The 12,500-nt window shown below is 41.8% G+C and overlaps 2 protein-coding genes across 2 annotated transcripts in view; both read right to left on the bottom strand.

Annotated features, from left to right (window-relative positions):
- Nucleotides 1-2,339: 2,339 nt before the first annotated feature.
- On the bottom strand, nt 2,340-7,828 carry LOC137998000 (transmembrane prolyl 4-hydroxylase-like). Its single transcript, XM_068844375.1, has 3 exons — nt 6,962-7,828; nt 5,571-5,698; nt 2,340-2,759 (listed from the first exon to the last, which is right to left on the bottom strand). Exons 1-3 carry the CDS (start codon nt 7,781-7,783, stop codon nt 2,447-2,449), a joined length of 1,263 nt encoding a protein of 420 aa, XP_068700476.1. The 5' UTR covers nt 7,784-7,828; the 3' UTR covers nt 2,340-2,446.
- A 390-nt stretch (nt 7,829-8,218) lies between these two features.
- Nucleotides 8,219-12,500, bottom strand: part of LOC137997999 (transmembrane prolyl 4-hydroxylase-like) — a 4,314-nt gene continuing 32 nt past the window's right edge. The window contains exons 1-3 of the mRNA XM_068844374.1: nt 11,436-12,500; nt 9,606-9,721; nt 8,219-9,119 (exon numbers count right to left, since the gene is read on the bottom strand). The exon at nt 11,436-12,500 is cut by the window's right edge and continues 32 nt beyond it. Of these exons, the coding sequence (XP_068700475.1) occupies nt 8,795-9,119; nt 9,606-9,721; nt 11,436-12,323 (1,329 nt within the window). The 5' untranslated portion in view covers nt 12,324-12,500 and the 3' untranslated portion in view covers nt 8,219-8,794. The remainder of the gene's footprint in view (nt 9,120-9,605; nt 9,722-11,435) is intronic.

Here is a 12,500-nt window from a genome sequence, read left to right as displayed (position 1 = left end):
GTTCTGATCAAGCTACTGTTTTCAAGCTCGTCCATAGTCTAATCAAGTCTCATAAGGTGTCTGTTACTAATGTTGAAGTTAATCATGTTGTCGACTGTATTTTCCGTTAGTCTGTTCTTGTTCCTGTTTTGTTCCTGTTTTGAATTTTTGTGGTGGGGTTCGATTCCCCAGTGAGTTTGACGCGCTGGTGCGCCCTCGTTTAAAGTTAACCACTATTGTTGGTGGATTAGTCGTTATGTCTGGCGGCCATTGCACTCCCCCTACCGGGGGGCCAGCCATTCGCTTTAAACATAAAAAAAAAACCTCCACCGTGGAGAAAAATGAAAAGAAATCCAGGCATGATCGAAGGCTTTCTGAGTTAAGAATTGACATTCATTCCAACCTCTTCGTGAAATTTCTACATCTTCCCTTAAATCTGCTCTAACCAGTCTTGTACCTCTACATACATTCCTCGTCCGTGCCCTCGTCAGATGTCGATTCATCTGATTCTTCATGGCTGAATCCCGACTCGTCAGAGTAAATTTGTTCTCAGAGACTCGGTGTTCCATAAAATGTGCCAAAGACAACTCGTCTTCAGCAACGAACCGAATATTTACGCCGCTTCAATCATTCCTTAAGTTGGAATCCGACAAAGAATTATTTCTAGCTGCCGCCTGTTTTAAACTACTCAACAACACGCTTTTCTGATCGAAAACTTCGAAACGTGTGTTAAAAATGCGGTAAATAGTTGGCCAAATCGACAATAATTCAAAGGAATACCGTGTGTATGCCTTCCCGAAATGAACTAGTGGTTTCCGGGCCTGAAAACGTGTGATCAAGAGAGAGCGAGGTGGGGCTGTTTAACAAGTCGAAAGTGGCGTTGTCTGTACTCTTATCGCCAACGATATTCGTCACCACAGTGGTCAAAACCGAGTGAATCCAGAACAAATGTGATGACGAATATCATTGTCTATAAGAGTACAGACAACGCTGAACCACTTTCGAGATGTTCTTTTACCACAATATTCAACGCCAAAGAAAGTGTTTATTTCCGAGCGTGACCAATAAAGAGCAAGCTTTGTCTATAACTTTATCGCAATATGATTGGTTTATTTCCCAAAGCGATTGTCGAACGCACTTAGTTAACCTGAGATTGCAACTTCCTGTAACTATATTAACTAGCCTCTTAAGGCCCAGTAATACGGGCAACAATTTTCGTGCAACTTGTAGCGCAACAATGTTGCGTTGCAAGTTGAGATGGTTTGTTGCGCGTATATTACCACCTTCTTGAGCAACAAACTTTTATGTTACAAAAAGTAGACGTCGCTTTTATTATTGCAATATAAAATTTTTGCGCAAGAACGTGGTAATACGTGCAACAAACCATCTCAACTTGCAATGCAACATTGTTGCGCGACAAGTTGTACGAAAATTGTTGCCCTTTACTCTTCCGTTCTCAGGATTCTAGTTTTCTGTACGCCCGCGAGGGAGGCTAGGCTGCGGCAGCTACATATGCAACCGCGCCTGTTTTGGGAAACCAAGGGTTCTGTGAACGACATTGTTCAAAGATGGCGAACGAAGCGAGTGAATTGTTTTGGAATTTTTGTCAGAAAATAATGTTTTCTTCTTTGAATCAGTCCTGTTCACGGAATCATTTGCACTTCTCCCGTTGCTTTCGAAAACAATGGACTGAGATTTACAGAACATTTATGCGTTCAGCTGTTTTCTCAGCTGGAAAGAGCTGCCTCCCCGCGCTTTAAGGACGGTGCCTACTGATTCAAAGGTTCTTTTGCGTGGTTTACTGAATATGCGGCAAAAGCAGATCTTAACATGTTATTGAAATCCAAAAAGCAAAATGTGTGGTTACCCCCGATTGTCTTTGTAGAAAGAGCACTTGCTAAGTTCTGCTTTGAAGCGCGCAAAAATATATCCCGGTATATAATAAGAACCACGCACAGGAAATCGGATTATGTCGAGATCCGCAGAACGTATGCGCAATAACAATAGTAAGCGCGGTCCTTGAAAAGGAGATTGCGTCAATTCGTTCGGGTATATAAGGCGTCAACTTTTCCTCATATCAAGGGATATGATCAGACGGAACAAGGAAGGAAGATTGAGAGAAGCAAGATATTCAAGGCCGGTCGGAGATCAATGGTAGTTGCAGGAGGGCTTGCGCGAAGCAGAACAGAGTTCAGAAAGAAGGAGTGCTCGGGCGGCCACGTCCCAGGAAATGTCTCTCTCAGAAGCTTTCTGGAGGAGTAGTAGCACCATAAAACACGTCTGCACTTTGGGCTTGCTTAAAAATAATAATAATAACGTGGATTTTTCCATTTAAATAACAAAATCCCAAAACCAACAACTCAGATTAAGCCGAGGTTTTCATTTCACTGATACGTCTGAGTTTATAGGCACCTTCTGCAAATCATCCCATTTTGAGACTCCTTGCATCACAACTTGCTTGAGAAATTTAAACAGTTTCATCACCGCGAGGAGCATTGATCCACATGTTTGCGATCCATTTTTCTCCTTCAATAACATGACATCCTGCATGCAAAGAAAATTTATCCACTTCTCCCATTTTCCCTGTCTCCGCATCCAGCACATTGTTGTACCACATCAACGCTCGTCCCTTCACAGGATTTACCACCAGGCTTGCATTGTTGCAATCTGGATTTCTGCCACCATTTTGCGCATGCAATAGATCCTCGCGGTCTGCGACTGGAAATACTGTCTCTCCTCCTTTTGTGACGTTGTTGAGATAAATCAGAATGGTGATGTATCTAGAAGAAAAGCAATGAAACAATCAGAAGGTGAAGCAAAAAAAGTGGAATGAAGCAAAAGAAATGATGGGATGCATCATGCAATTCCCATAATTCTTTTTCGCTCAGGTATTTGTTTAGAAGAAGGCCAACATTTTTTCCGTTGAGTAGATGCGCAACCCAAAGGAGTAATGAAGAGAACGGCGGCCATGTTGAGTCACGTGGGATTGAAACTTTTGTTTTGCCCCGCCGAATCTCGTTCCCAAGCATTTCAACTCGAGGCTCGGGGTACGAAATCTATTGTCTATGGCCAATATGGCCGCCGCACGAATAAGGCCCACAGCGAGCTCCACGCACCGTAGGCGCGCGCGGAGCACCATTGGTAAGAAAATATGGTAGCCTATCTGTGCGAGAAAGTTTGCTTTGGTCACCATACGACCGTACGTCCACCCCTCCATGTATTCCAATGTGACCAGTGTCACGTGACCATATCGCGGGCTCAAGTTTAGAACTAAACATTTTGAGCAAGAGCCGCCGAGACAATGTAGATTTGATTTAGTAATGTACTATTATAATTTGGCCGGGCAAACCAGCCTTCTAAGGTCCAACGTACACCGCCAGTTTAGAGCTCATCGAGGTCAGCTTTTTTTTATTTGACCGCTGACCGGGTACTGGGTTTCGATTGGATCGCAAGCTCAAGCCGGGTTAACTTATTGTAAGAAAAAATAACCCGGGGAGGTCCGCTTTTAGGCTTAGCTAAATCTTTATATTACAGAAGCAGTACAAACATAAGAAATCACCGTTAGGGAAGTGACGGAAAAGCAAAGTCGACGACAACGCAATATATCAAACAAACAACAATTGGTTCAACATTTCCCTCACGTACATTTTACATTTTAGACATTTGTTTTTGTTTAAACTCTTGTTCTTAGGCCATCGTAGTTTCATTAAGAAAATAACACAAACAGCGGTGATAAACATTGTATTCCAACGCATTTTTATAAAAGTTGACGTTTCGTATGCTAGTCAACACACATTTTCAAAAGTGACCGTTACAATTTTTAAAAACTATATATATATCGTAAACAATAGGGGTCTGGAACCTAGACTGAGAAAAATGATCTGCAGCAGTACGTGTCTAGACATAATGAGAAGTAATAGCTAAAACAGCAATAACTTCTCACTACTAATATTGACATTAAGGGAAGGCTTTAGCTCTTGAATGAACAAAGTGTCTTTAATTTTGCAGTGAAAGTCAGTTTTTCGGGACGCTTAAATGTCAAAGTGATCCCATTTAATGTCGTGGCCAGTGGTTTTCACATGATCAGCAATGGCTGTTGAATGGTCACTCCTTTTTTCCATACAAAGATCGCTTGAACCGATCTCAGAGGTCCAAGGTCGTCTATAAAGCTGTCTGCTGGAACTGCGATGAATTCTACATTGGCAAAACAAAACGAAGACTCCACGACAGAAAAATAGAACATTTCAATGCCCTAGCTAAAAGTGACCATTCATCAGCCATTGCTGATCATGTGAAAACCACTGGCCACGACATTAAATGGGATCACTTTGACATTTTAGCGTCCGGTAAAACTGACTTTCACTGCAAAATTAAAGAGACTTTGTTCATTCAAGAACTAAAGCCTTCCCTTAATGTCAATATTAGCAGTGAGAAGTTATTGCTGTTTTAGCTGTTACTTCTCATTATGTCTAGACACGTACTGCTGCAGATCATTTTTCTCAGTCTAGGTTGCAGACCCCTATTGTTTACGATATATATATATAGTTTTTAAAAATTGTAACGGTCACTTTTGAAAATGTGTGTTGACTAGTATACGAAACGTCAAGTTTTATAAAAATGCGTTGGAATACAATGTTTATCAACGCTGTTTGTTTTTGTTTGTTTTTTGTTCTGATCCTGACAGCCACGTGACATGACCAAGTGTGAGATTATGTGAAGACCGTGAGCCACGCAACGATGATTTTTTCCAACATCCGCCGTGCAAGGCAATTTTATTCCTAGAAAGTTGGTACACACTGCCCATGCCCAACGACTTTGAATGATCACACAATTTTAAGAACATCGCTAAGTTTTAGGGTACTGAGACACGAGGCGTCATGTTATGTTGCAGGGCCATGGTGCAGCGACAAAAAAAACTTGTGTAGTGCACATTGAGGCGACATGTAGCAGGGACGTGTAGCGAGGACATGTAATGCGCCGATCAAATCGAAACTTCAACATTCCCCCCCCCCCCCCCTCCCATCCCGGGCAAACCGCGGTCATTTGGGTGGGGAAAATTGAACCGGAAGTGTTAGGTTTCAAATGGTTTTTTTTACGGGCGCCGAAGTCGCTAACATCTATAAAAAAAACGTGTTTGGACGTCAGGAAGAGATGGGGCATTTGTGAGCCATTGGCTTACGAAAAAGGTCTTGAAAAGGTCTCTATTAAAGACGTCAGGAGCCGACGACGATTGTTCTTTAGTAGGGTATGACAGACAAATCCGTCGATAGGGTAGGGCATTTGAACACCATTTTGGCCCGAGGGGGCGGGAATTTGAACGATCCAATCTTCAAAAGTTCAAATGCCCCGGGGGGGGGATGTTGAAGTTTCGAGTTGATCGGCGCATAACAGGGACAAAATCACAACATGTGCACACATGAAAATGTTGCGAGTACATGTTTGAGGGATATGTTGCAGCGACATGTCCCCTCGTGTGAACTGATACTCTTGTAACTGTGCAACACCAATTTGGGGTGATTTTGTCCCTGCGACGTGTCCCATGAAGTTCAGCTTGTTGAACAGACAGGCATTTCCGACTGTCTATTTTATACCTGCACAAAAGACATGGACTTTGATCTTTGTCTTCGTACTTAGGGCAGCATCTTTTTTCCTTCAGCTTTTCTCCCTCAGAGGAATCATAATGTGCGTGATAATGACCATCTTGCTGATAACTTACAACCTGCGATCACAGTTAATTCGAAAGTCAGTATGCATGTTCTAACATTTTGTCTTGGTCTTTGTCAAGGGTACCATTGACTCGGGACAGAAAACTAGTACCATTGATAGTAGCAGACTTTGTATAGAGCGAGTTCCAATTGAGTGTCGTAAAACCAAAACCAAAGTAATTACTTTGGCCAATCAAAAAGGCCAGAGACAATCCAGTAAACCAATCAAAACTCGAAGTAATTACACGTAGTCGACACAAAGCGCAGGAAAATGTGCACGCGCGAGCCACGATTGGTTTTGGTTTTACTTCTGATCGGTTGAAAAAATGGCGCGAGAACTTTGAGCCAATCACTGAGTAAAGTATTCATAAACCGAAGTAATTATCTAATTACTTATGACACTCAATTGAAAACCGCTCTAAAGCTTAATAAATAGATGAATTAATGATTCCTTTAGTCTGTAATGTCGGTGTATGTTTTGTGTAATGACAAACCACGGGCTAACCACTATCGTTTGCTGTTGTTGTTATTGATGATAAATACAGAAGAATATTACGCGATTTGCTCGGCAATAAAGTTTGAAAGCATATAATTCAATGAAAGACCAAGCAAAGTGTCAACTGAGTCCTGCGTTATGTTTTTTGGGTCGTTCCGGGTTAGTTGGTTCGCTGTTTTAGGCGTCATTTTGCGCCGCCATTCAGCAGGGTTGCGCTTTTGAACTGCCATCGGCCACATTGCACTGCTTTGTAGATTGGAATAGACTCAAATGCAACCGCTCGGAACGACCCAAAAAAACATAAGACAGGACTCAGTTGACACTTCGTGTGATCTTTCATTGAATGGTTTGCTTTCAAACCTTATTGCCGAGCAAATTGAAACCGCCATAATATTATTGTTCTTCTTCTGCAGATCGATAGCAGAGGGAGACTGAAAAACGCAGACTGCAGTCTGTGCAGACCGTCTGTAAAATGAAAATTCGGTTAGCCTGAATTTGACCTAAATAACATTCAGGTTAGCCTGTTTACGGTTAGCTCTCAATAATAGTGAGGGTACGCAGTCTGCGTTTTGGCGTGACCGATAGCAGATCGATAACAAAAACACAACAGAGGGTGGTCTGCCTGTGGACAAACTGGCAGAAGGTCGAAAGGGTCAAAAAGATGATGGCATTTCCTGTACGCGCAATAAAATGTTCAGAGTTTTCCTCACTTCAAGCTTCTTGCACTAAAGCAACAAGAAATGTTTCGGACGCGATAAAAAAAAACAACTGATGTTATTACCTGCAAATCTTCGCTGTGCTCAACGTGCGATATAGAAGTCTGAGAAACCGCTGCGATTCTTCGTTTTATTCGCTTCAATACAGGGTCTTTGTCTTCCAGATTCACCCAAGTATGTTCACTATGTCTTACTCTAAAGTAGGGCAAGCGTTTCAAGTGGAATAGCTGATAAAAAAATTCCACAAAATTCGTTCGGTTGAGTTTAGTGGTGCAGTTTTGTAGAGTGAAAACGCGAGCTCCCTCCGGTAGCAAAGTTTTGTACACGGTCCACAAATCATTAACATCTACAAGCGCTCTTTTCATCCTGTACGCGTAACCCGCAAACTCATTCAAAGAAACATTTCCATCTTTGTTAGAATCAAAACGAATGATTCGCCCACAATGGATCTGCATTTGTCTGTCTGTCAAAGTTGCATTGACTCCCTCTCTTGTAACAACAGCTCCATCGTGGCCGATCGTACTTTCTTCAAGACCATTTCTTTCCGCTAGACTTATCAAATGGTCGGATTCTTCGTGGCTCAAGAAATCTTCGATTTCGAATATTGGAGGTTTCATGCTACGAGTAATGAGCTGCAAGTTCTTTTCTTCATCAATAGTAACAGTTTCTTTGTGACCTAAAGAAATCCCTTCTCTTCTACTCAGGCGAACATCTCTGGGAGAATATAATCCTTTTTTGAAACAAGGATTTTCCTCATCGGCGTCCGACTGTTCATCGCTGAGAGTACAAGTTTCTCCCTTGATTGGTTTTATATCCAGGCCATTGAAAATGCTTAGTTTACATTTAATAAGGAAGAATAATATGCAGAATCGAATTTGTTGTGACATGGCGCGTTAATTTCCAGCCAAGGAATCACACAAACAAGAAACGTTTGTTCTATTAATAATCCTACGAGACATCTGACCTCAGACTGTCACACGATACAGAACAGGAAGTTCGTTGAATGGGATAATGTTTACCTTATTGTTACGGACAGAGTCAAACTGTCCAAAGTTTGAAATCTACTCTACCTCAACCAGAGGTCCTTTCATAAAACTCAGTAGGCTCGGTATTTCCATAGGCAGCCCAAGTTCGCCTCACTAGAGAGCGTGTAATAATTGATTACTAGTGGGAAGATGTGTTTTCAAAGTCGACCCCTCGAGTGCGCGCGTCTGACAGAGTTTGGTTCTGTCACGCATTTTATCGCTTTCGTTTTCAACTTACAATCGAGGGATGGTAAAAGCAGAGAATAATTTAACCTGATTCAGAAAATCAGATAATTTGTGCCTTTTAGTAACATTTTATTAAACTGGTATGCAAATATACTTCGATCTCCGTTGTCACAGTATAAATAAAGAGCGTTTTCACTCTCGTGACCAGCGGCCATATTGGATTACTGAAACAAAAGAAAGTATTTGCATAAAAATAGAGTTCCGTTCCCGGAGGATTTGTATGGTACACCATCAGGGCCACCATTTCTTTGTTTTGGAACACCAACATGGCCGCCTTGACGTCACATGAAAACGCTCTATACTCTGGTTTGTGGCACGCTGTTCTTATTGTTTATATTCACGGTTACGTGCGCAAATACAAATATCTTTGCACAGATTGAAACTCTGGGATGGTGACTTATCTACCTCTGGCCTTTGAAAAACTGGGGCCAGGAATTCATCAGTCGACAAGCTTCATATTTTTTCGAGCTAAAAGATAGCCTTCGTAGATTACAGTCCAAGCAAATTGTAACTGCCTAAAATCTCTTCGTTGCACTATCATCATTTAATTGTCTGCATCTGTCGCATCTGTTGCAACTGACGCAATTGGCTTGGTCTTGAGGAAAACTTCTATACGACAAAAAATAGTCAAATTTCTCCTCCTGGTTCCACCGGTGCGTTAATCCAAATGTTTGCTATCCATTTAACTCCTTCTAAAACGTCACATCCGCCATGCAACGAAAACACATCGACTTTTCCCATGTGATTTGCGCCATCGTGTTCTAGAAGATGGTTGTACCACATAACCGCTTTTCCTTTCTTTGGTTTTATTAGCAAGCTTGCTTCATGACATTTTTTGTTCAGAGTTACCGAGTAGTTTCTTGAGTTGTACTTTTTTGGGTCGTCAGCCACTGGAAACGCTGTTTCACCACCTTCAGCAACGTCGTTCAAGTACAAAATTATGGTTGCGAACCTGAAAATTAAAAAATGTACTGTAACTCTATCCCTGCTCCTCAAAAAAACGCTCGATAAAACTATGTCAAGAGTATTCCGTCAAAAGAATAAAAAACAGCCAAAAAAGCGCATTAAAAAAATTAGGAAATGCGCAACATCAGATCTTCCTCACTGTTTCACTGGAAATGTTGCCCATCCTAAGACTGTTCCTCAGGGAGCCAAGTTTCCAAGGCAAGAAACAGGCGAAATAAAAGCATAATGCAATAAGCAATTATTACATTCCCCTCGTTGGTTTAGAAGTGGAGGCTATTGCTGCTATATCCCTAACCTGCCTTACCAAATAAAGTATGTATGTATGTATGTACGTTAGCTCTCTCTCTGCCCAATCCCAGTCCCTCGGAGGGCCTGCTCGCAGTCTATATGTACGTAATGCCACCTCGGAAGGGGAACAGTTCTGTGTTTTTGAACTTTCAAGAGACATCATGTTGATGCAAATTCAAAGTACCTGCACAAGTGACAGTCATCGTAGTCGTTTCCTCGACAGCATTTCTTCCTGCTTGCGCTCCCATATGTGGTGTCATAATGCACGTTGTAATGTCCAAACACCGAGTAACGAACTACCTGTGTATAAAAAAGCGAAAAAGCGAACTCAACTACTAGCACTTCACATTACACTTTAATCAGCTAAGTCTACCGAATAACATTTACAGAGGGGATAAAGTTCTAGACAACAACAGTGTTGACCAGCATCGTAGGCCAACACTGTTGAACAATACTGTTGGAAAATGGCGTGGACTTAGCTATTATCGTGAGCTTTATCTGTCCTGGACTACGAGCAGTCCCTCTATCTTTAGTAAGTCGGGCGCGAGAAGTAGACAGGCACGAGAAAAAGGCTGAATCCAGACTTCGCATGGCCATTTCGTCTCGTGGTGCGGCGTACAACACGATCTCTTCCTCAAATGAAGTATTATGTTTCATTCATTTTAACTGTATCTTGCATATACAATCGTAATTGTTATTTAGTTTTTAGCTCTCTTAGACCCTAGGGATTTTTAGTTTAGGCGTCTAATAGTATGTAATTTAAAGGAATCTTATCTTATTCATTCAAGCGTCTTTTGTAAACACACTACCCCATAAGCTTTATAGCTTTCAACATTATCGTGTTTAAATAAAGGTATATCTATCTATCTATCTATCTATCTATCTGTCAGGTTGCCTTAAATGAAGTATTATATCCCCCATTTTGATCACTCTGTCCCAGGACTTGTGGTAGCAAATAAAAAGAAAAAAAAAAGTAAAGGCAGTAACTGTCCCGTGACGGTTGTGACCGTGACTACGCCACAATCAGCCCGGGGGGACTTCGCATATGAATGAGTGGGGATGCTTGTCTGTGATTTTGAATTAAACCACTAAAGAAGACCAATCTTGGCTTCGCGCAGGATTTTTAAATAAATAAAGGATATTACATGGCCACGCGGGGATACGAAAATGACATGTTCACTGCGCGCGGTGAAAATATGATTTTTTAGTAAAAGGAGAAATCCTGGTATTTCATCAGTATCTATATATCAAGTGAAGATATGATCCTGGCAGTTATGAACGCAATTTTGCAATTGCGCAAAGAAGCCTGAAAAAAACAGGACTTCAACGGGGTTTGAACCCGCGACCTCGCGATACCTTAGTGGCTGGTCATTTGTGGGTTCCACAGGCTTCTCTACGCAATTGCAAAAGTTGCGTTCATAACTGCGAGGATCATAGCTTCACTTGATTTCATATCCGCAGTTCATATATGATCCATTTCATATATCATTTCATAGTATCTATATAATAAATATTTTTATATTTCTTCGCGTGAAACCCTACTACGACTGAGACTTTTACGGCTACCATATGATGGCGTTCTCCTCGGAACACCCTAAGTGAGACCAATATCCAAAAATTACACCCCCAAGCGAGACGACGAGCATCCCCACCCCTTTCATATGCGAGTTTACCCCCCCCCCCCCCCCCCGTCCCGTGACGCATTTCAAGTGTCATTTCCAAGTGAACTATTGTAGCATTGTACCACAGAGCAGGGAACTTTCAAGATGACATCATTGCATTCATTAGGGCCGTTTATACGAGAGAAAATAAGCTGCGGCTAACTCTGGCCGCGGCTTACGTAAGCCGCGAAAGGAACTATTTATACGAGTATAAACTCCCCAGCCAGGATAAGCCGCGGCTTGAGAAAGCCGTGAACGTAGATTTTGTACCATTTATACGGGGTGTTCGCGGCTTACGTAAGCCGCGGCTTATTTTCTCTCGTATAAACGGCCCTATTGTTTGCGTTCCTCACCTGAATTGGCTCGCTTTTCTTAATCAGAGTTTTTGAGAGCCCTGTCAATCGTACAATCCTATCACGTAAGACCCCAACAAGAGGCTCTTGTATGGGTAAATTAGTAGATTCGCTAAACCGGATAAAATATCGTGGATCACGTTTTAGCTCTTCAATTAAGTAATGGAATTCCACATAGGCGCCATTGTTCATTTTTAAACACTCCTCCAGAAATACGTATCCATCGAAATCAAGATCCAAGAAATTAAAGATTGGCAGCGCGTCTCTTCTTGTCGGATGAACGTGTTTCTCGTTATCTAAAAAACCGATAAACTCTTGTAAAGATACTTTCCCGTCACTATGTGAATCAAAAGAGTCAATAAGTCTTCTGCACAGGAATCCTTTCTCAGCGGTAAAGTTTCTACCTCTCATCTTTTTCTCAAATTCTGCCCTCTCAGAGCCCTCTCCTCTTCCGTACACGGTTTCGCTGTTCTCCAGATGTTGTTTTTGTGTGGACTGGATCATATTATTACTTTCTTGGAAGGTGAGAAATTCAGGAATCTCAAAGAGGAGCGGGCGCAAGCTCCGCGTTATAACTCGATGTCTTTTATTTTCTGTGAGATTCATTTCTCGAACATGACCAACTTTCACCCCATTCAGCCTCTCCAATCGGTAAACTGATTTCGACGCGACATATTTTTCATCTTCTGGGTTGTACGGGCTCTCACCATTCTTTGCACAAATTGTTGGCCTCCAAAAGGTCTTCATGCAATTCTGAGGCACTGTCTTGGTTACTGTGTTGCCTTCATCAAAGCTGGCAGTAATTACAAAAGGCAGTAAAGACAAATATAACTTGCTGAAAATGATGGAGTACAAAAAAAATCTACGAAGTAAGGCGCTTAACGTCATCTTGAGGCATCTCGTGTTAACGTCGGATAGATTTCCTCACTTGTTTGCGTTCAGTTGGCTCCGCAATGTGATTTTTCACTTCCTGGTTATAAACTTGCAGAAAAACTGAATACATTGTAAGAGTGAGCTGTTCTTCGAGTTCCAGATATCGAAATCAGTAACGAGACAGGCCTTAAC

This window comes from Montipora foliosa, chromosome 3, assembly GCF_036669935.1.
Source record: "Montipora foliosa isolate CH-2021 chromosome 3, ASM3666993v2, whole genome shotgun sequence".
Lineage (NCBI taxonomy): Eukaryota > Metazoa > Cnidaria > Anthozoa > Scleractinia > Acroporidae > Montipora > Montipora foliosa.
The sequence above is the reverse complement of the archived record's forward strand: the minus strand, read 5'-3'. Positions and strand labels throughout refer to the sequence as shown.